The sequence below is a fragment of the Atractosteus spatula genome, chromosome 5 (genome assembly GCF_055471065.1).
Source record: "Atractosteus spatula isolate fAtrSpa1 chromosome 5, fAtrSpa1.hap1, whole genome shotgun sequence".
Lineage (NCBI taxonomy): Eukaryota > Metazoa > Chordata > Actinopteri > Semionotiformes > Lepisosteidae > Atractosteus > Atractosteus spatula.
The window spans coordinates 19573369-19597832 of record NC_142710.1 but is presented as its reverse complement, the minus strand read 5'-3'; the positions used below and the strand labels follow the sequence as shown (position 1 = coordinate 19597832).

The following is a 24464-nucleotide window of genomic DNA, read 5'->3' as shown; positions in this document are numbered from 1 at the left end:
AGAAAATCACATCTGAGAACATGCTGAGGATGATATTTCCCTTGATGCTTAAATTTTCTTCTGACCTGAAATGACTAACGTCTATCGATTCATTCAAGGACCAATAGAGATGAGTATTAAAGGCACACAGGAAAAACAAATTCTGTCTTTCAACCAACATAATGAACAATTAATTAAATTCGGTTTTGTCTATAGATGGATTTCTGTAAATTCAAAATTCATCAAAGATTCAGTGCAATACAGGAAATCTAGGAAATTGAGGAAATCTACTTTAGTCTTCGTTCACAATACATTGATCTACCACATGCTACTGTAGGTTGAATTTTTTTTTATAAAGGGTAAGAAAAAGTATCACTGCAGAGTACAAAAGGTGTAACTAGCAACAGTTGTTACACTTAACAAATATAAATATGCTGGTCTGAGACAAACAGTGCCAAAATATACTGTATGTTTGAAAATGATTGTAGTGGGTATAGTTCTATTATATGATACTTTGATCCAGTTACTCATTTAGATATGGTATTATCTCCACTATAAATGTTCATATAGTCAACATATACTGTATAAGTAAAAAGAGTGTATTTAATTACACCACATTCATTTGCATTTAATTGCACAACAGCAAAACATAGGAACTCCCTACTGTACATAACACCTTTCATTAACCCATATTTCATTACCTTAGCAAAATATTGCGTACCCTGGCCTGGTATATATGGGACAGTGAGGGATTACAAACAGACAATATTGTAGACGATATAGAATAAAGACTCATTTAAATTTGTTTCTGCATGGAGAATCAAGATTTCTTTATGTTTTATTTCTGCATGTAATATACAGTACCATGTTTTACCTCTATCACAGAAAATACTGTTGTGCAGATGTATTTAATTGATAACAAAAGTCTTTTTGAACAGTTTTACTACTGATATTTATTGGATTTAATACACAGACATCATCTACTGTAAATGCTAGTGATCACAGATCATGTATCTAAGCCAGACTCAACTGAAAAACATAACAAATAAATATGTAACTAATTTGACCTCAAAATTCAGTGCCATACCACCCACCCAAAGACCTCCAGAATACCTGTGTGACCTACAGTACATAGGACTTTCTTTCAACCTATAACATGTTACAAAGCTTTGTCAAAGCATGGGACATTCGACTTATGCAGGTTCATGCTTGCTACCTCTACAGGGAAATGCTTGTAGAAACACTACAGTCTTATTATTAAATAAATTCCCTGAGTGTTTTAAAACACTGAACTCTGCCATAAATAAGACCTGTTACAGTGCGTAACCCCTTTACAAAAGCACGACCAGAGTTATGTCTTGAATTTAAAAATATTATAGATCACAATATGAATAGAGAAGTCTATAAGCGCAATGAAGGAGTGGCTCACAGGAGATATTTGCTTTAAGAACAAAGAAAGAACACAGAAATCCAAGAGAGAATAATCTACAAAGGTGAATTGGATTGCCTAAACTCAGAATACAAAAGTAAATGATTGCAGACTGGTAATAAGCATTTTATAGACAATGGATGTTTTCTATAATGTATATCTCCCCATTGGTAAATATGGGCAATAATTTCAACAACTAGAGATTACTTTTCAGAACACTTGGATATAAAGGCTTAAACAATTTGATATAAATATTTAGACATGTGAAGAAAAGGAAATGATCAGAAATTGCTTGAACATTCAAAAAGCAGCTACTTCTTCCTTCTCTGCCCTTGAAAACACTTTAAACAAGGGCTTTGAATTTCACTTTTTTAAACTTCCTGCCCTGGTACTTCCTATTCAGATCAATAGAAACATGATACATTCCTCAATAGCTCTGTAATCTGATGAATAAGACTGCACTCCAGTGCTAAATATTCACAGTAATGGAAAGTGTTTTTCTAAACAATATCACTCCCTGATGAAAGGATTTGTGTAACTGAAAATGAAAATTCTGTAACATTTTTTTTGTATTTCATTAGTACTGTATTTCAATAATACTAAACCCAAAATAAACTCACAATCTTAAACTTTTCACAACAAAATGCACTTTTACAATTATTATTTAAATAATTTACAAATATCATCATGTGTCATTTCTGTTCTATAACTGCATACAGACAGCTCACAAGTGTGGAAGAGTGGAATACTGTACCTCAGCAGAACTTTACTGAGTGTATCTAATATTGCAGATGAGTAAACCCTTTATTAGGATATAAGGCCCTTGGTGTGAATTTCAATTTTGTTTTAGTACAGGTGGGCTCTTTCTTTCTATAACCTCAATATCATAATATCTTCAGAAGTAATGATGAATGTATATAATAACTAAATGGAGAGTTCTACACACTGACTAAGCACAGGTTAAATAAATACCAAATACACTGAAAGGGTTAATTATTTCAAATGACCTCATTGTACTTCATGCAACAATCTTGTCATTATGATTTCATGTAAGTCCCTTGAAATTATCACATCACAGACTAGCAGACTGCCAAATGATGTTTTGCTTTGGGAATACTAATTTATAAAATTATAAGCCATAGGCTTGACCTTAAAGATATCACTGTAGCACCTTACTTTCATTAATTTGCCTCATCTCAATTAAAACAAGATCAAAATGACAGACTGAGTAATAAAAAAAAAGATTTGATTCTGCCTTTATAATACAGTAAGTCTGTGTTCTGACATGTTAACAAGATTGTGTCTTACAGTACACCATATAAACAGTATCAGGGTGTACTGCTGAATGCTTGTTCAGTAAAAGTATGATACAAGTTATTTTATTACAGTCTAACTGTATATTACAGTATATTTGACTATAATTGCTGTCAAATGTACATATAATGTTTAATTACCATTTTAAAATTGCCCTTGACAAATGGTTATCTATATTGCATTTAATATTGCATCTCACTTCAAATAATGTCTTCAAATCCTTCCAGTCTGGTTTCAGACAATTACACAGCACAGAAAGTGACTCTGTTAAAAGTTACAAAAAATCTTCTTATGGCAGCATATTCTGGTTATCTGGTTTTGGTTATATAAAGTCATATAAATTCTGGTTATATTAAGTATCTATCTATCCTATTTCTCTTAGATCTTAGTGCTGCTTTTGACACTGTTAATCACGACATTTTACTCTCCCCTCTTGAGACTGTGCTCAGAGTTTATGACATTGCTCTTAAATGGTTCAGCTATTATCTTACTGGTCGTTGACACTTTGTTTCTCTTGGGGGTTTTAGTTCTGAAGTTGGGTTCGTTAAATCTGGTGCTCCCCAAGGCTCCATAGTGGGGCCTCTGCTATTCAGATTTTACATGTTCCCCTTTGGTCAGATATTAATATCACATGGTCTGAATTATAATTTATTTTCTGATAATAATCAGATTTATGTCCATATTAAACCTGACACTGAAGTAGCTGTTTCTGCACTAATTACACCTCTGATACAAAAATTTGGATGACTCCAAATGTCCTTCACCTAAACTGCAACAAGACAGAGTTCATGCTGCTCGCCAACTCCCATCCACTGCCTAGGTAAATCCAGTGAAGCAACCCTATCAGTGTGGGTGACGCTGTTCTTGAATTTCAATCAAAATTGAAGAATTTAGGGGTTCTATTTGATCCCGACTTGACTTTCAACCCTCACCTACAAAATATTGTAAGAACATCTTTCATCTATCTCAGAAATATCTCCAGACTACATCCTATTTCATCTATGACTGTAGCAGAAAAGCTGGTCAACACATTTGTCTTTTCTCTAATTGACTGCAATACTGCAATGCCTGCCTCGCTGGGGCTTCTAAATTCACACTGAACAAACTGCAGTACAGTCTGTCCGGAATTCAGCAGCCAGAATCCTGACCAGGTCACATGCAAACGATCACATGCTCTACCTCGTTCCACTTGTGTTTCTATAACCTTATTCTGTAATGTGCTATTCTTATGACTGTTTCTTTTTTTTACTCATAATGTAAAGCACTTTGAGACGTGACTTTTATAGGCACTATACAAAATAGAGATTATTATTATTATACATCATGGCTACGGTACTTGAGTTGGGTCAAACAACATTAACACAAACTAGGTAAATCAGCACAAACTGTGTATGATAAAAATAACTTTAAAAAGAATGTGCCCTGTGAATGCAACAAAATGTAGCGACACACACCTTCCAATAGAAGAATGAGTATATCTTAAAACTTTACACAAACATCAATTCCTTTTGATTTTTTTATTTGGGTGGAGTAATAAAAAATGTCGAGGCCAAATGCATGGACAGAGTAGTGTAAAGCACTAAACTGAAAGAGATAATTCAATCAGAGACGTTTCATCAGTTTGTATAGGCAAGCAGCACTATAGTATAATTTAACAAACATAATTTATAGAATTAAACAAAAGTACATTGCGATTAAGAAATGGAACCCTTCTGCCACCATGTGGTTACTATTAGTGCCCAGACCAGTCAGGTGCATGAATATACTGAACCTTGCCTAATGAATTTCCTTCAGAATCAGATCTGTTGAAGTAAGGGATTTGTTAATTATTTCCTATAATCACTTGTTCAGTTGTGTAGGTTTAGGATTTTATATCTGGAAATTTCATAAATATCACCTATCAAAACAGTAAATATGCATGCCCTTTCGAGACAGGTATTACATGGCACTGAATTTTAAAGTTATATTTCCCGATAAAGTTTTAAAGTCAGAAAAATGCTACATTTATTTAAATAATAACAGATGATTAGCTCAGATAAAGATAAGTATTTTTGTTATTATTTTACTGAGCTAAAGGTTTAATCCACAGAAATATACAGTACATATCTACATGTTTATACAACTGGGCATTTTACTCAAGCAATATGAGAGACAACAGCAGTGCCTTACCTGGAATTTCAAACTATAACCTGGAAACCGTTTCTGCTTTGCTTTTGTAATAAAGTGCTGCAATTACATTTTATAGAAATGCAATTTCAAGTAAAGTTATGTTCACGTTGCCTGATCAAGCATATGTAACGTTGAAGACATGAAATAAACTAAAATGACAAGACAGCTGTCTCTAAAATAGATTTTTCAGTTAAAAAACAGTTTTTCAGTTAACAGCTCTAATCTACTGCGCTGTAGTGATTAAAACTTCATTTACATTTCACTTATGGGCGGTGGCATTACAGTGTTAAACTTAAAAGTACCTTCGTAAAACGACTCCACATATTATCGGGAAAAAGTCATTTAGCCATTCAGACTCCAGTCAGCATCAAATATTTATCACCAATTTTAGAAACAGACGTTGTGCCGGAAGGATGCCTTGTAAGACTGAAGTTAGAAAGCCAATTCTTTATCCTCAAACACTGTCACCTCAGACAGACAGCTGTCACGGTTTCACCTTCGGTCAGCCCTTAAGGGTAAAGTATTATCTGATTACAAGATGTGATTTATTACCAAATTGATAAGTGGATACCGTTATCCTCCATTATTATAAACACAGAGTACAACACTGAAAAAGCACAATAACTGCAGCGGGTTTGAATAGTACAAAGCCCTTACACAAGAGGAGACACCCTTTTACGTGTGTTTCAGTTGATCAGCTAACACTCTGAGAATTATTACTTTTGACTGTTAATTGCAGTTTTGGGGGCGGTCGTAGCAAAAAATAATGTTTTATACAAATTCCAGTCTCTAGTTAAAAGGATTGTAAACAGCATATACTGTACATGAGCTTCAGCTATGTAAAAGCAAAAAAAAATAAGTGGACGAATAGTACAGACCTTTCACATATAATGTAAGTATGTTTTAATTTTAAGAGGTGAAAAAAATCGCCGTTAGTCTTGTTTTTAATTAAGATGCGTCATTGAAGCTTCAGATCCCAAAGGCACTAAACTGACTAGAGAACAGCTATCCTAGCGGATAAAAATCGAACACGTCCCATTTCATTCAAATGCTGCATGAGAGGTTTAATGATTTTGAAAGAAGTGTTTCAGCTTCCACAGCTGTCGTTTACAATGTGCCCCCAGCACCCTTACTGCAGCCTCTCAAGTCACTCAATATTATTACTGCCTTTAAACTCCATTAGCATGTTTTAAAGCTAATGTCAACTAAGAATAACGAAAAGTTGCTGATTTTTTGTCAGAATTGTCACATTTGTTACACTAGCTAATGCTAGTAATGTTGTATATTATTTCCGGAAACAATAGCCGCTTACCTTTTAGTTTATGTTAACTGAACAGTACATTTCACGCATTCATCAGAAAGACAAACTACAGTACATTGCCTAACCAGGCGTAAAGGTCACTGAGGAAGGTCGTATGGGGGTAAGAATAATGCGTTGTTAAAATAAAGTTATTTAAACATCAAACTGCTACTTTAAACAGTAAAGAAGGCAACGGTAAAACAGATACGAAGCATATGATATTGTTGGCGTGTCTCCAATGACACTGTGTCATTATTTACAGGTAGGTTGTACTCCTTTCACTGTCTTTTTAGAGTGTGAAGACAGTAGTGTCTGCGTGTGCTACTCTATTTAACAATAACCGCCCTAAATATTATCAAGTAACCTTTAAGTGCTTTGATAGGCATTTCTCTAATAAACAGGTACCCGGCTCTTCACAGAAGTGTCCATTCACCTCTTTTCAGTTTCTAATATCACCTATCTCCATGGTAACTGTCTACGTTGCAATGATTTCAAATACAGCTATTTTGTCACGGCTCCCTGGGCTGGGATGTTCTGAAGTGGTTCTTACATCTGTATAATCCTACAGTAAGTAGCAGAGGTACTAACTAGAACAACAGAGTAAATAAGGTTAGGAAAAAATAAATATCAATATACTACAAAAAAAAAAAACCCAAAGAAAAACAGCACAGGAAGACCAAGGGAAACATATGGGCTAACAAAGCATTTTCTAATGGAGTATTAAATATCTTAAACCTGCATTTCTGTTAGCATCCAGCTACTAAAAGCCTATAATGCCTTGTACTTCCTCTGCCTAATTTCCAGTGGGGATTATATGATGGATCAGATCAATGAAACTCACTGATGCCCTGTGTTATTTTCTCCTCGTAAAGCTGCGTCATCCCTTTTTTTATGGGAATGCTAGGCAGTAGAAAAAAAATGCCTGGACATGCACCGAAGGCAGTAAGTTCAATTCTGTAGTTTCTTGGTATAGCTGTCCCTTTAAACTATCTGTGCACATTCTAATATACTGTAGCTTCATACAGTACGCGACGGTCAAAAAGAGCATAACTTTGGTAATGCGCCTTTTATCAAGTACATTTGAGATTCTTTTTATAAACAACTTCTAAATGTGTTTAGAAGAGACAAAACCTCCAAGCAAACTGTTACTACAATTATTGGATTTACTTAAAAATCTCCCTACCTGTCCGACTTAGCGTATTTCCTAAAGGCTTGTCTAGTGAGGTCTTGGAAGGATCTGTAAGTCTGTGGCTCTGCTGATATGCCTTGGGCTCGCCTGGTCCTAGGTCCGATGATCTGTGCGCTGGGCAGCACCGACTGACATTTGTGCAGTTTCCTCTTCAATTCGTGGATTTCTTCCTCCTTTTCAGCCAAACGCCTCTCCAGATCCTTTATCCTCTCCTCTTTTAGCACGAGAATTTTAGCAAAGTCTTCTTCCAGATCACTCATTTTCACACGCGTACAAACTTTTTTTTTCCTTCGGAGAACAAACGCCAGCACAATCCAGTGGATCCAGTGGTCGAGCCCTTTTGCTTCTGAGGGAGAGACCTGACACTAATGGGTGGTGTGAGAATTATTCGATCCACCTACTTATTGCTGAATTAGCTGTAAAAAAGAAAGAAAGAAAGGATGTCTAAAAAAGCCGCCGATGTATCTGCTGAGCGCAAATCCGCAGATCCTCCAGGGAACTGGTGATTATCTTTCATTGAGAAACCAATTAGAGCTGCCCTTCCTCTCCCGAGCCCTTCAGTCACTTTGTGTAAGCACACACCGGCGATGAGGCAGTGTCTGGTCAGAGCTGTAGCAATACTCCAAACAACCGTGACAGCATCTATAACACTCTAACACAAAGTGATGGCAAAAAAGGGAAAAAAAATCTCTGCGTCTCTCAGCTCAAGACTTGATCCTTGAAATAGCAGCAATTACCATGTGATCCGAAGGGTGACGCAGTCCTCTGTAACTCGATCTACTTCTTGAAGACAATGTTTTCATCGTTAGATACAGATATCGCTGAACTACGCACACACGCGCGAAAAAGCATGGCATGGTGTCTTTCTTTCGAAGTCATTGAAGTCACGTCGCCTATTGCTGTTCTCGTTCTTCACTGTTGTTCTGGGCGTTTAAGTAGGAACACCTCGTGTTTCAACCGAATGTAGCTATTACGAACAGGCTTCGCAGCGTTTTATGTCTCAAAACGTTGTCCGTAAGCTTGCTTGCTTGTTATCGCGGAAAACATCAAAATTAAGGTTTAGAATTCGGTATTGTCATAATACCTAAACCTGGAGAGTATATCCTGCAACACATTCCATCGAACTGCCCCACAAGCAGTATCAAAGAGCACAGTACAGAGTACTGCATTTCTGTGAAGTTTAACTTCATTGAGCACAACTTCGGCGACTCGCTTTACAGTTGCTTATTAGATCAGAAGTGCCTGTCGAAGTCATAAAAACATCTTTTACAACCAGCTGTGGATTGTTCCGACTTGAAATAGTTCCAAGAGGTTTGGTAGGAGGAGTTACGTGCTGCTGCTTAGTATGCAGAACTGACTGTTGTAGGTGTTAGCTGTGCACAGAAAGTGAATGGTTCCGGCGAACTGTGTTGAACGTTAAGACCAAAAGAGGGAAACTTGTTACCTCTGCGCGGTAACATTAGGATTTTGTTTTTCAGTTAAAAATTGCAATAGCTAGGAGCACGACCAAGATGCAGGTGATAAATCGAAAAATTCACAATATACGAAGGATGTCTGTATCAATTCCTTTATCCATCATAGAAAAGCCGCGTACGCTTATTCCTATCCCTGAAGCATGGGGGAGCAAAATGTACACTTCATCCCGTCCCTCGCAGGACTCACCCACAGTTGTGGGACACCCATTGGCCTGGCACGTCTGTCGAGGGCGAGAGGAAACTGGAGCACCACGAGAAAAGCTACGCGAATAACCCGCCCAGGTCGAAATGGAACCCAAGACCTCCCAAGCGCCGTAAGGAGTGACTGCACCTACCCTAATATTGATAACAGTTTAAAAAAAAACACCTACTGTATGCATTTCTCATTCGTTGAGCTCTAAACATAACCTTTAATCATCACTCCATTTGAATGCACCTACCTTATACGATTGTGTGATAACTCACGGAGAAAATGGTCAAAATTCGTCCTTCAAAGATCTCCTTAAAGTTCTTAATCTTTCCCAACTGTGTGTCGTCTTTCTCGAAATCTGTTCAATTGAACACCTAGAGGCTAATGCAAGCACCCGTGGGCTTTTGAAAAAGCAGGACAATTAAGGAGATTGTCAGTTTTTGTGTTAAACTCCAATGAACCAATATGTTAAGCATCTACTCTGGCAAAGGTCCTTAACGTGAAATGTACATAGTACAGTATTATATATATGGGTGAAATGCACATAGTACAGTATTATATACATATATGGGTTCATTATTTTAAATATTAATTATTGTAACATTCTGTCTTTGAAGATCATTTTAAGAAAACATTTACAACTGAAGAGATGCTTGACAACAGGGATCAGCATTTAAAGCGCACTTTGGAATCATTCTTAGAAGTCGTCTGTAAATTCACGTATGACTCATCCAGCACGGATGGTTAATGAACTGAAATACCGAAAACACGACCATACACAATCTGACAGTTGTGAGCTATAGTAAGGTCCCAAGACTAACAGCTGTAGAGAAGCGCCACCTTGTGAACGACACAACATTTTACTGACCCGATGGCACTGATTGCTTAATAAAGATGTGGATGTGATGTGCTGCAATAAATAATAAAGCTCTCGCCACTCAGAAACAAGAAGCTCTCCATAGCGGCCAAAATATTATGACCTACCCGAAAAACACACGCACACACATCATCATCTCCATCACCATCTTTATCACCAAATAGCGTGTTTGAAATCTCGACAGGACTTTGCAGATATTCCACGAGAATGTGATACTGTACATTTGCGGTACAATATTTATTCTACAGCAGGATTGTCTTCAGCTGAATTGGTGATGAAATGGATGGCGTGTGGTCCTGGCCTTCATTAGGATGAAGTCCAGTGGAGGCTTCTCAGAGGTGTCGAGGGGAGTTATGGCTTCCCTAAAGCAATCTTGTGCGAAAATACACTTGACTTGAAATAATCAATTCTATAATACACACAGTATATACAGTACTTTATATTCCGATAGAAAATGTGTTTACATAATACCTCCTAAAATTTTTCTAATAAACCTTAGAACCTGTACTTGTAACATCGTTCAGATGCTATGATAAGCGGTTTTATTTTTCCGATCTTCCATGCATGTTGAAGAAAAATTGCAAAACTGCATCTGATTCTGGGAATGTTCTCTTATTGGCTTAAATCCCACTGCTCGGAAGTCAGCATCTCCGTATATGTCAGAGCGAATCCAGCTATGAAGCTGTACTGCTTCTTGGGGATAGAGACTGGCAATACTTTCGCTGCTCCTATTGTGTGTTTTTTTTTGTGATATATGGGGCCGCAATTGTGCAGGAGGACATTGGTGTTTTATAACTCGTCACCTTAAAGGCGTTTGCAACCTGACGTCAACGGCATTTGTCTCAGATTCTTTTAAGTACGCTGTTACAACCTCATATACAGTTGGGCTACTTCAAAATACAGTACTGTACATTCACGCATGTGTTACGGTGTATTCCTACAGTACTACTTTGCTAAAACACTGTGTCTTATGATGTTATAGAGAACGGAGTGTAGTTATAAAGGAGTGTTTGAAATGTGGGATATTATGGAGAGCATACAGGTACAGTAGGGGTGGTGTAAAAGCACCGTGGGCAGCGCCGTGAGTGAACAGTATTTCTGACTGTTTACTGTTCTGCGCTCGTGATTGGCTTCTGTGCTCAGTTGTGACACTGTGTGTAGTTTGCAAGTTCCCCTCCCTACTTATGTGAGATTTCTCCGTGCGCCAAGGACAGATTGCCCTGGTTAATAGGATGTTTCAGCATCATTCTTCAGAAAAAAAGATACACTTTTTCAAAAATGAAATGAAATCCAGACTTCCTAATTTATGTCCTGCTTATACTATGTTTTTAAAAATAATTATGTAATTATTACATCAATGTTTAATTTGTTTACTGCAGGAGATTATAAGCAGTAATAAGTGATAGACAATGAATAAGTAAGGAAAGAAAGGAAATGAGTCCACAACAGACCAGCGAGAGAGGTGGTAGAGAGTAAATGAGATTAATATGATTAATATGAATAATTAGCAAAACAACTACCCACTCAGACCCTGTCTGCCCACGGCTTTTGGGTTGCCCTGCATGACCATCACCCTGCGAACTGACTTTGAGCTGCCTTGTAACATCCCTACACTAAGGTAGGCTCCTGAAACATACAGTACCACCAACGTAGGAAAGCTTGCTTCTATCAGCACCCTGACTCTGCCCACAACCCTTCCCCCGCCCTCCTGGGCTTCAAGTGTCTCCAGCTGGCACTCAGGGAGTCCTGGGGGTTGTTCTGGCCAGGGGAAGTCATGGAAGTCTCTCTCAAGCCACCCACACATTGTCTGACACTGAGGGAGCCAATGCATGACTGCGGCTTCTAATACTTCTACCAGCGTGGTAGGTCTGTTTTTTTTTTTGCTGTACAAGTATTCACTCACGACAGATGGGCTGATGTGACCTTTCCTCTGAAGGTAATATGATCCTTCTCCATGTATTTATTTAATGATTTAAATAATAAGTTAGATAAATGGTTTATTTGCAGAACATGCATACAGTAGATATAAAAGGCAGTTTCCGTACTGGCTCATCAGGCAAGATCTTATTCTGGTTTTCATGGCCTGAGGCAGGCTAGAGATCACATAACCCTCTCCGGACAGAACACTGGTTACTCTGCTACCCAGCAGCGCTGGTCCCCTTTCATACAACTGGGATGCCTGGAAAAAGTGGGCTAAAGAATCTCAGTCAAGGTACAACAGCAGGCTCTGCACTAGGGACTTGAAGCCACAACCCATCAGTTAAGAGTCCAGAGACTTACTGATTATGCTACACCACCCCCAATGGGTGTATGAAAAATCATAGCAGAATAACGTATTAAATAAACACTTTTTATGCTTTGAACTACATCCACTCCAAACAAACTCTTTGATTCAGAAATAAGATTGTGGAATGTAACTCGAGGTACAATAAACATAATCTCTCTCATCATAATTCTTATTTGCCTCAAAGACACAATGTTAAATTTGACTTAGGGTAGTATAATACTGGTGCCTCAGGTACCAAATGTCCTTTCTCCAGATCAGTAGTATTTAATAGCTGTTCCAAATGGAAATTTATGATATGTGTAAAACACTGGAATGCATCAAGGCCTTTGGCCATAACTTGGTTAATACTAACAAGTCACAATGACCGGTTATAATGCGTTCTGTTAAAGTTAAGTTAGGCACAAAGTTCTTGTTTTAATCTTTAACCTAAAAGCTGCAAGTGGTGTGCTTTCATGGGAGTCACTTCAGAATTTTGGTGAGCTGTAAAATGGCTGCCAGGCTAAACAAAGTTATGGTAATGTAACTTTTATATGATTTATTTGTATCAAAATCAGTGCTCTGCTTCATTTGTTAAAAAGACAAAAACAAAATCCTGTAGACAGGCTGAAGAAAAAAGCCCAGAAGATGTGGTTGTAAAAATCTGCTATCAAACAAAGAAAAAGTGTTGGAAACTGTTCTTAAAAGCAGAATCATTCACAAATCTGTAAAGCAACTTTTCTACAAAAATATAAAGAATAACATTTTTATAATGAAGTCTATACTACATGCCTGTCAGTGCATCCTAATAAATCTACACCATTCTTTTACCATTGTTTTTTTCTTCTGGATGGATTCTAGCTACCAGAAATTAAAAAATACATCTGCATAAATCTGCATAAAATATACATATAAAATATAATAGCAATGTTTTAACACTTTTAACCTTCAGATCACTTATTGATAATTCTAAGTATAAAAGCAAATGGGATCCTTTGGAATGAAATCTGCTATATAAAAGCTGTTAATTATTTTTTAGAAAGCGGTGTTACCATCTTACTTACCAGCTAGGTAAGGTTGGAAAATTAGGTTGCCAATGCCCTGGTGTGTTGACTAGGGGGTGCCATCCTTTGAATAAGGTGTTAAACTGAGGTTCTGACTATTTGGGCATTAAAGATCCTATTCAATGTTTTGAAAGGGTAGGGGTGTTAAACTGCTTTCCTGGCTAAATTATATTCTTGGCTTGCAGTTGGTGAAGCAATTTTGATTTCTCTACCTGATCTGCTGTGTAGTGGGGCTGCATCTCAGCAGTGGATGAACTGGGTCCTGTATTGCAACGAATTCTTAATTAACATGATAAGTGAAAGTACAAGTTAAACCTAAAATAAGTTTTAGGATAAAGGGAGCTGAAACCTGTTTAGAATTACTAATAACAGAACAAGTTAGATGATCTGAATGGCCTCCAGTCATTTGTACCTTTTTTACTGCATTCCTATGTCTCTTAAATAATGCAGGTCCAGTAATTAAGATTTGGCAGTGCTTAGTTTTGAAAGTAAAGGGAAGTATATCAATCCCATGATATTAGTGGTCTTAGTGGTATTTTGCTATTAGGAAAAAGAGGACAGTCGTGCAGTACCAAAATACCTTCATAACTCAATTAAGAACATATATAAGACAAAAATACAATATCCTGTATTTTTACAGTGACTCCTTTAATATATAGCGGCTTTATTGCCCTGCAACGGACAGTCGGCCCATCCAGAGGGCTTCCTGCCTCGTGCCTGTTGCTTGCCGGGATAGGTTCTGGCTCCCCAGTAACCCTGAATTGACTTGAGTGGTTAGAAAATGGCTGAATGGATTGCTTTATTTCCATTCCAGCTGTGATATTTTAGTATGTATATCAAACTGTATGTTTGATACATGTTTTTAGCTAAATAGCCATATGGGCACAATGGTATTTCCCCCTTCTAACATTTGCACTGACCCACTCAAAATTAATTGGTATGATTTGACAGTTACGAAAACCTATAATCATAATTAACATATATTCTCTGCAAGCTAACTTAATAATCAAGCCAACTGCTCAGTATTATGCTGATAATGAGCTGCAGAAACAAAGATGAGCAAACATATAATGTGCAGTGTATTATTAGAGATTCAAGGTGGATTTAATGGACATTAATATTTAAAGCAATACTGATTGACTGTATTGCTTTGAAGATATCTTTCTGCTTTTTTCAGATATTTTAGCCTTTACTAAATCAGAATCCTACATGCATAATCCTGTAAATTCATCTAATTTATTTTTTTACAAGAGATCACATTAGAATAAACAACTGTCTTATTAATTGGCAAGGGGCAGATCAGTTTACACTGCAGCACAGGCAGACATTAGTCACCCCTTTCCTGTAATAGTCGCACATCCCCTTGCTGTAACTCTAGAGGGTCTCTAAGAGAAGACCACATTTTACAAGATCGATACGTTTTACTCTTCTGATAGGACTACAGAATCATGTTCCCTGAATAACCCACCGCAGCTTTTCTTTTGAAAGACTCACTTGGCAGGTATTTTTAAATGCACACTGAGCACAAACTGGAAGTCAAAGCCTCCACCAGCAGAGGTTAGAGGCAGGAATGTCTCCTCCCATTTAAGTTCACCTTCCAGGTGGCCGATGTTAAAAGCAGACAGACTTAGCTCGTAAAAAGTGTCACCTTACCTACACTGTAATTTCTCATTTCTTTTCTCACTCCCATTTTTAATGTGTGTTTAATTTTAGGTTTCATAAAAAATATCTGAGGTAAATAATGTGGTTCATGTTCAAATTCTTATGTTTTAGGGCTAGAAATGCAATGGACCTTATCGGCACAAGGAAAATACACATGGTTTTGAACAGCTTTTTCACATCTAGATGCTATCCATCTGTGACTTGTAAAGTGTTAATCCTATTTTCCCCTGTTCTCAGACATCCCAGCTTAGTCCTTTTCTTTTTTTATTTTTAGGTCTGTTTTCTCACTTTGTTTGCAAAGCTATAACAGGATTATTTTTGCTCTAGTTGTCCAATTAACCAGGGATCACATGCAGACGTTCTCTCTCCCATCACCCGTATTGTCAGAATCTGTAATTTGTGAAGCACTTGCATGTACAATACAGTAATCTGATCCTGGTGTTCAAAAACTGAAGTAATTACCTGCTCTCAGTTTTAAATATTGACCAACTCCTAAGATAAAGTATAATAATATTATACTATTATGAAATTAGTACAAATAATAATACAGCAATCTTTCTGTTATTAACATTATTATGGTTATTTGGTAGACAGTAGTAACTATCTTTCTTCAAATGTCCTTTCTAGTGCCAGCTGTTTTTTTTTTTTTCGGTGTTTAAATACAGTTTCTGACCAAAATCTGGGGCTACAAGGAGTAAGGATTGGATACTGTATTCTTTTTTAAAATAAGCATATTTTGAAAAAAGACAGAAATAGCTAAAGTTATGCAAGTATAAACTGCACATTGCAGATGCATGTACAGTATATGGAAAACAATACTCACTGTGTAATGGTACAGTACATTTTTCACAATGTCGCAGGGATTCCCTTAGCCTCAAGGTCTTCATCTGTGTTACAGCACTGCGTACAGATCACAAGAACTTCTGCAGATGCTCGCTGTAAAAGACTGCTAAATTGAATGCTTCAGACAGCAAAGAAAAAAACAGAAACAGTCAATTAGCTTCACTTAATTATGAGTTTTGAAAATAAACTTCAGTGCGTATCTTATGTACAGGTATACTCGATGCGTGCTCTTCTGAAAAGGCCAGAAAGCTTGTATTATGATGTTTTATGCAGGAAAACACATATGAAACTGAGACTGGGGGAGATTATTAGTCGAGTCTTTCTACTAGAGTGGACCGAGAGAGGACTAAGTGAGTTGCTTCTAGGCAACCAGCCACAAGATTCACTTGACACATTGTCTGACAGGCAGCTGTGAGGAGTGGTGGAAGGGCTTTAGACTCGTACTTTGAAGGTTGCGTTTGTCAGTTGGGAAGCTGCTGTCGTACCCTTGACCAAGGTACCGATTTCTCCAGTAAAAAGCACAGCTGCATAAACGGATACAAATGCTTTACATAAAAGCGTTAGCCTAATAAATTAATAATTAATACTGAAACTAAAGAACACTCCATAAAACACAATTTAAAGAACCAGCTATCTGTAGGAGTGAGCATGACTGGCACAGTAATTATTCTGCTTTTATAGAATGCACCAAAACCAGTTAAAGTTTCTACATTTTTGTATTTCGCTACGGCCAGTGTTATAAGATCTGATGATGTGCGACGCAGTGAACACTGTTACAACCAGTTCCTTGCAAAGGTCTAGGTGAACCGAACTGTCAGCTCATTTGGTGGGGTAAATGTCTCACTGGGGGCAAAATTGGTAAAGGAAATTTCTGTTTATAATTTAACATATAATTATATTATAAAATATAATTTAATGGAAGGTAAAATTTATACTTAAAACACAATAAACAGAAGAAATACAGTAGCAATGAAAAAGACTTGCACATTTATTTCTGTGTTTTTTTTTTTCGTATACTGCATTCAGTAAATTTGTAATGCTGTCTCTAACCATCCATCTATTCTCAGACCGATGCTTATTTATGGTCAGGGTCATGGCAACCCAGAGCTTATCCCATCTCTGAGCAACTATTAGCAGTTAAGCAATATTAGTTTAACTAGGTTTTAACACTTACTCATTTCTATTGTCCTGTCTAGGTGATCTGGAACTATGGGGCCAAAGCTTTTCCCTCTCAGCAAAGGATTCACTGTAAGTGTTCTTTGCTAATTGTTGATTTAAAAGGCCTTATGGTGCAACACACATACTGTGATAAACATGTTGTTAAAAGCACTGCATTTTCATTACATCGGGCCGATTGTAAGATTTAAGAGCGTATGTACAGGAGACTCATTGATGTGTGGAAAAGCTCACAGCCCCTGCGCTCTGGTCTTGTGTCTAAACAATGGCCTGGAAGAGAGAAAAGCCCTGGAGCAATGCAACCTGAAAACTGGCTATGAAACTGCTTCTCGCCTGCAGCATTCTCACGAATGAAGCCAGTTCCACAGCCCCTGGACATCTTTCATCCTAATTAAGACTAAAACATACTTGGAAGTGGTCAAAACATCTAAAAGATAATGGATTTATACTCACACTGTTAACACTGTTATTCAGTTACAAATAAAACAAGAACAGCCAAAAAATGTTAACAACAACAACAATAATTCCAATTTCTTGATAATTTCTCTTTGCCTTTTTTTCTAGAACCTTTACTGTGAATCCAAAAGTATTCTGTTATCATGAGTAATAGAATTAGAAGCTATGAAGCCAAGACAGAGCCTGGTCAAAAATAACATGATTTCACCTTCTTGCAGACTGCTAATGTTTGTGACTCTGGACTGATTCCAGAGCAGCAATATCTTTTAGATAATGTGCTGACCACATTTGTACACAATTTTCTGAATGAGGTCTTACTAGTGCATTGTACAATTTTAATATAACATCTCTTCATTCAGTTCTGTGCTTTCATTTATGAATACTAACATTTTGCTTGTTGTTTTATTTATCTAGAAGATATAGATGTTGTATTAAAAAAAATCATAAGTAGCTTAATCAAGCTTAGTGTTTCCAATTTTGTATCTCTAGTTTATGTTTTTGCTACCTGCATAAAAGTCTGCACTTATCTACATTAAACCTTTAGAGGGTAAGTGTTTGCCTAGACTTGAATTTCATCAGAATTTAATTGCTGGTTCTACAGTGTTAGTTATTACTCTTATTTTGTTAACATCTTAGTGATTGATTAGTCTATTAGGCAGGGTTGCTTGTTTAAGAAAAATTACCATCTTAAGTAAACAATTAAGATTGTTAATTGGACATGCTATATCCATGTTGGCCATCCTTGAGAATCTTACTTCCATCTAGGTAGTTCTACTTTAACTATTGTTTCCATACACTATATGTTTATTTTGCTGACACAGCCAGCAGTTTTACTGGAGAAAATCAGGTGAAGAACCTTGCTCATGGCTACGACAGCATTGAGTCACCCGGGATTTGAACCCACAGCTTTTCTGGTACAGGTCCAGAATTTTCTATTGCTTTACTGCTTCACACTGCTGCCTGACATATAGTAGAAGACAGGCTTATTGGTCTACAATATGTTGATTCACTTTTGTCACCCTTTATATGAATGGACACTACATTAGTAATTCTCCATAAAGCAGTGTCATTGGCTTATGAATCACATAAAAACCATAGCAATACCATAAAAACCATAGCAATGAACTGGTGCAGATGAAGGATTCAAATAGCTAAGTGCAGCCTTCCCCAGATGACTAGTCTCGAGAGAGAAGCATATGGAAATGATTATGATAACATTGTAAACTTTAATTAATTTTATCTGTTACTGGTCTACAAAGAAATAATTCTTTGCTTACTTCTGAAATATAGACACTTATGTGTGCCATCAAAACATGTTAAAAGGGTTTTAATGATGATATACTAGACAAAGGGAAAACTACACTGTCCATATCAGATAAGGAGACAAAAGCTTGTACAAACATAATAAAAGCCTGTGGATTCAAAAACTGTCTTTTCAAAGATAGTTCCAAAAATATTTGGTAAGCTTGTTTTCTGTTAAAAGGCTTTCAGTTACATGGATATGTTTCTAATTCTTTGATAAGATATTGTACATTGTACCACCACCTGTTCTTTTTAAGGAGATGAAGATGTTCCAGACAGGAGTCTTGGGGAGAAATTAAGTTCTTCTTTATGTTATGTGTTTTTTAGACATTAAAATTTAAGTCATGTTGTAATTGAGCAGCGTTCAGTTTATTTTATATTCTGATTAATTATTCATGCACCTTGAAGAACACACTGGTATTCTGATAACTTGATTCAATACTGTTGCTGGATTCAGAGTAGCACATGAATTCTGAGCAGTTCAGGCAGTAAACAGAAACAAAAAGAAAGATATGTCTTAAGTGCTCAGTGAGACCTATGGGATCAAGTATGAGCCAGTCATGGTTTAAAGACGACAAATTACTTCTTATTGTTCAAATCTGGCTTAAAGCTCCTGATCTGTTAGCATGCCTAGTCTGTAAATGTCACCTGAAAGGCTAACGAGGTCTTATAACACTGCACTTTCAAGACTTATTAATATTAATAACTACTCCTGGGAACATAAATAGAACAGCAGTACAGAAAGATCAATACAGGAAACACTGCTTCTACATCTCAGTTCTTCAAAAGCAAGGCCTACCTGAAGTGAATTTGATCTTTGCTGGAAATGATTGTGCATTTCACTGTCATTGTCACTGACTAGCAATGTTATTCATCCTGCTCCAGCTTGCCCAGATGATATCTATATTTTCAAAAGAGCTGGGTCATTTTTATTTTTATGCTTCAAAATCTGTGTTGTTTTTTTGTTGCTGAAGACATTTAAATTCACAAACATCTCACAGAATATCATCTAATACCTTATGTACCTACACAAAGCTCGTGCATGGAAATTTCACTATAACCAATCATTAGTCTTAACCATTACAGTGTTGTTTGGAATTATTTTGTTACACTAAATAATTTGGTATTTGTCCTACATTTGCAATGTACCCCTGCCTACACTGTAACTTACTGATGCCTAGTTTCCCAGGAAGTCAGATAGCATGCTGGAGAGAAGCATGTAAATGGCAGACAATGGGCACAAGGATGCCAGTTCATTGCATGCAGGGCACACACAATCATAAAGGGGGACTCTTTAGAGTTGCCAAACTGAACAGCATGTCTTTGTGAGGAAACAACAGTATCTTGCGAAACTAAGTGTATTCCCAAACAGAACTTGCAAACTTCTCACAGAAGGTATCTCAGGCTGGAACCCAGGACTCCAGTGGTAACCACCATGCCACCCTCTTTAGACTTTTATACTGTCTCTTTATCAGATAGGTATGTTTTGTTTTGAGTAACATACTGATACCAATCATAGTTGTGCTTGATAGGTCTTGACAGGGAGCAGCACTTAGCTTATACTGTACCTACTGTACACTATTTTTTGCTGTCTTTCTGTGAATGCAGTGCTAAAGATGTTTGCAAATACTGTTGTTTCTTTTAAACCTAAAGCTTGAAACTGTTGAAGAAATTAAATTGGAATATCTGTATGTTGGAGAATGATTTCCTAAACAGGAATCCCAAAAGAGACTGAATGCATGCCTTAATTTATGCAATGCCAAACATTTCTCATTGTGGCTCATTTCTCACTGCTTTTCAGTTTCTAAAAGGACAAATCACCACAATTATATTAAATTGAAATTGACACCATCTGGTCTTACACTCAAGAGTTGAGTGTCCAAGAAAAAAAAAGTTGTATTTCTGCAGAAAACTCTCAATTACATTAAGCTGTCCTCAGAATGAATTTGAATGTGAAACATCTTCATGAAAAATGAAACCTCTTAGGCAATGATTTATTTTTAATATGTCCTTAATGTTTATTGGCACTAAAGATAGATGCAGACAGATTTTATAGATACCATAAACTTCTCCACCTAACCCCCCTCAAATATTTCTCCTACAGCTAAAGGGGTTTCTGGTGACATCACCCCTCTCATGGTTGTGGAACAGATGCTCTGGCCAGCAGCAGTTGAGAAATTCCTGAGCCCTGTGTCTAGTTCTATAGATGGATTCCTGTCAGGCAAGCTGAACCAGTCCTGAATTTGTTGGATATACAGTATATAAACAGTAGCTGGATATTGTAAAATCCCAGTCCTGCATGATTTTGGGACCTTCTTTTGATGTGTGACATCAGTACTCAATCTAATTTTTATCATCCTTAGCAACATGTCTCTGATGTGTTTTAGCTCCTGCCTATGAAGATTAAAAAAAAAAAATTCCAGCATGTTGTTGAAAGAAGCCCTTGGGGGTAAAACAAAATATGCCTAGCCATCTACTATAAATATTTCAGTGTCTAGGGAAATATCAATCAGACATCACATTGAACTTCTATAATAAGACAGTGGTTCAAAAACCCATTCAAAGAATACACTGTCTTCTGATCTTTGTACCAGCTTAGAAAACGTACACTAAATTATCCTTTAATTTGACTCATACTTAAATCTGTTACATTAAATTCATGTATTAAAAAATTGAGACTATATGGTATTTATGAACATTTATGTAAAATCTATAACTGTTTTAAGTGATGTCAATAAAAAGATACAATGAATTAGAACATTATTTGTGTTATGTAACTGGAACTCAGTGGGCTGTATTCATAGAACTTTTACCATCTTGCTAAACTAACACCTGTTTATTTCCTTATAAGAAAACAACAGAAAAAAGTTGGAAAGTAACCTAAAACTTTTTATTTTATTATAGGAGTTGCTGTAAGACATTTAATGGAACTTTAGTGCTGCAGACTCCTAAGGTGCATGTGTGAGGACATTGAACTTTTTTTTAGTTCTCAAATAATCGCTGTCAATGTGGAAAACAATAACAAAAACATTGAAAATATGTTACTCGGGGTATATTTCAGTACAAGCATGAATGTAACAGTATGTACTGTATTCCAGCCAACAAACACAACAAAGTGAATAGACAGAATTGACTCAGGAACCATAAACACCCCTGATGACCGAAGATCAGAATTCAGTTCTTCCAACCATCAACAGAGGTTCTTTTTGGAAAGAGCTCTGCAGCTCATTATTGAGTGGTTCTGTTTTTCTTTTTTGTTGACTAATTAGCTGGTATATATTAAAATCTAACATACTTGTGTCAATAGATACATCAATAGTACAATGTGAGGCTGACACCCTTATGCAATAATGAAGACAATAAATGTCTGCTGGTCTCCAGGGAAGGCATTCACTGCACTCTTCCTCGTGGTGGGTCATGTGAGTGAGAGAGGATTCAGTGCAGGTGTCATTCTGCGCAGTACATCAAGGGATTTATCTCTGCACATACTGTACCTTTCAAGATTATACAACTCTTCATCATTGGGGAAGAAATGAAACTGAGGCAAACATTTTTGGTGACATTGAAGGGTATTAAAACATTCTTCCTAATTTCAATCCAAATCCTAGTAGCAACACAACTGTTACCATGTCATTAAATGCTTCCTATCTTAATACTGTTATGAGAAAAGAAAACACATTAGATGGCACAATGATAAACAAACATCAAGCCACTTCTCAGTTATAGGATATAATATTACCTGCCACTCATTGATTTGATACAGTGCTATAGCCTGACATTGAAACTGTCCTCAGTCTTCTGATGAAAGCAATGACTTTATGATAATGTCGAGCAGATGGGCAGCACAGAATGACAGGGAGGAAGTCAGAGAGTCAGCATGGCAGACTGGCTCATCGACATGCCTCTGTGCTGATGAAAAACTGTGCCAGTAGCTGATGCCATTAGATGAAGGAGTGATGGTCATATATTTGTATATCTCTGTCTGACAATGTCTTGACATTCAGGATACTCTTAAGATTTCACTTTTCAGCTACAAAATCAAAACCACAAGGAATGGAAAGCTCTGACCGATTTGTGTATTGAAGCTGACTGCTGAAAAACAATGCTATTCTTTTCTCACAGAAATGCTGAATATGTTTGCAAGGTTTCAGGCTGTTTTGGCATTCAGAAAAGTCAGCCTTAATTATCCCACAATGTCTGCTCAATTCTGAGCCTGCCACCTCCAAAGATCTGGCCCTAACCTGATAGTACGGAATACCTGTAATGGGTGTGTCAATTACAATACTTCGATACAGACATCAGTACAGTTGCTTTTCCCACATATCAGAAACCCACTAATCCGGGTCAGTTGACAGAGCAAGACCCAAGAGTGATCACAGGAACTCTGACTGACATCAGTCAAGCCTTTCATCTATTACTTTCATCTAGAGAGAAAATCAATAGCTCAATTTTAATAGACTCATCAGCAGTATGTTTAAAGATTTCTTTGTAGATCAACAAGAAGGAATATTTCAAGAAAGAGTAAACAAAAAAGTTTATTTTTAAAGATGTTTGCACTGGCAAACTGCACAAACTAAAGTTGCACTGGCTAAAAATACCTCAGTATATTGGTTCTAAAAAGCATTGCCAGTATTTTGCCAGTATTATTTACACAAAATCTGACTTCAGAAAATATATAGTGGATCAGTGGATTTTTCTGTAATTAAGTGACAATCTTATTTCAATCAGTAATGAAAAAGTTTGTAGTGATGCAAGTAAAGAAAGATCTGTTTTTTTAATTTTTTGCAGCGGTGCCAAAGTGACAGTTGTGGCCTTTTGATTCATTCCAATTGGCAGCACAAAATGCCGAACGAGGTCACCCAGAAAGAAAGAGGTGTCCCTTGGAGACATGAACAGCCCGGTGTGGAGATATACTGTAAATTTAAACATACAAGTGAAAAAAACATGTGTTGGATGTTTGCATTTAAGTCTTTCATAACTGGACTGTCAGCACTGATCTTTGTTACATAAGCTGCTTAAAACACTACCTGCCTAAAACTTGTTTTATCTTTATGTCTAAATAGAATAAATATTTATCCATAAATTATTAAACTTTAGTAGTAAATATTGCTACATTACTACTGCATTACTTTTTTACAAATTTTACACTTCAGAAAATAAACACAAACCTTTAAGAACACATAGTGTTCAACAAGAACAAAAAGTTGCATTCCCAAAGAAATACAGACTGAAATGTAATGAATGTACCAAGAAGTGGTTTTGTTAATTGGGTGGCCTTGGTGTGGATGTAGTGACTGGTTTCTTCTTTTGTGAGCAAAATCAGGGTTCCTGTGTTGGAATGTGCTGTAATGAATCAATCATTAATCATTTGAACATAGCTTGAACATGTAGTGCTTATCATGCAAGTTTCAGTGCAGGGAACCCACAAATAAAATAATGATATTTTCAATGGCAGGACAGTTGTGTGCGTGTTGTAAAAGAGAGAATATACCAGGTAAGAGATTATTCCTACAAGATAAAAACTTCAAGGGACTAAAACTAATCTTCACTGGATTGTATAAAGACCTCAGGACAAGAGAGACACCTACTGTATTCTTTAATTTTCCAGATAACACATGAAGTGTTAGATGCTTTGTTTCTGCTTGCTATGAGAGCTATTCCTTGATAAAACACTTGGGGGCACTGAACAACCAGCTCAAAGAGAAAAACAGCGCTGAAGTTACGACACCAGATGTTTCGCCTGTGCCTCAAATTAAACCAGCTTATCACTCAAAGT

At 36.8% G+C, this 24464-nt stretch overlaps 1 protein-coding gene across 1 annotated transcript in view; it reads right to left on the bottom strand.

Moving 5' to 3' along the window:
* prkg1b (protein kinase cGMP-dependent 1b) overlaps positions 1–7640 on the bottom strand; it is a 144275-nt gene extending 136635 nt beyond the window's left edge. Inside the window, exon 1 of the mRNA XM_088917041.1 lies at positions 7375–7640. Within this exon, the coding sequence (XP_088773167.1) occupies positions 7375–7640 (266 nt within the window). The remainder of the gene's footprint in view (positions 1–7374) is intronic.
* Positions 7641–24464: the final 16824 nt, after the last annotated feature.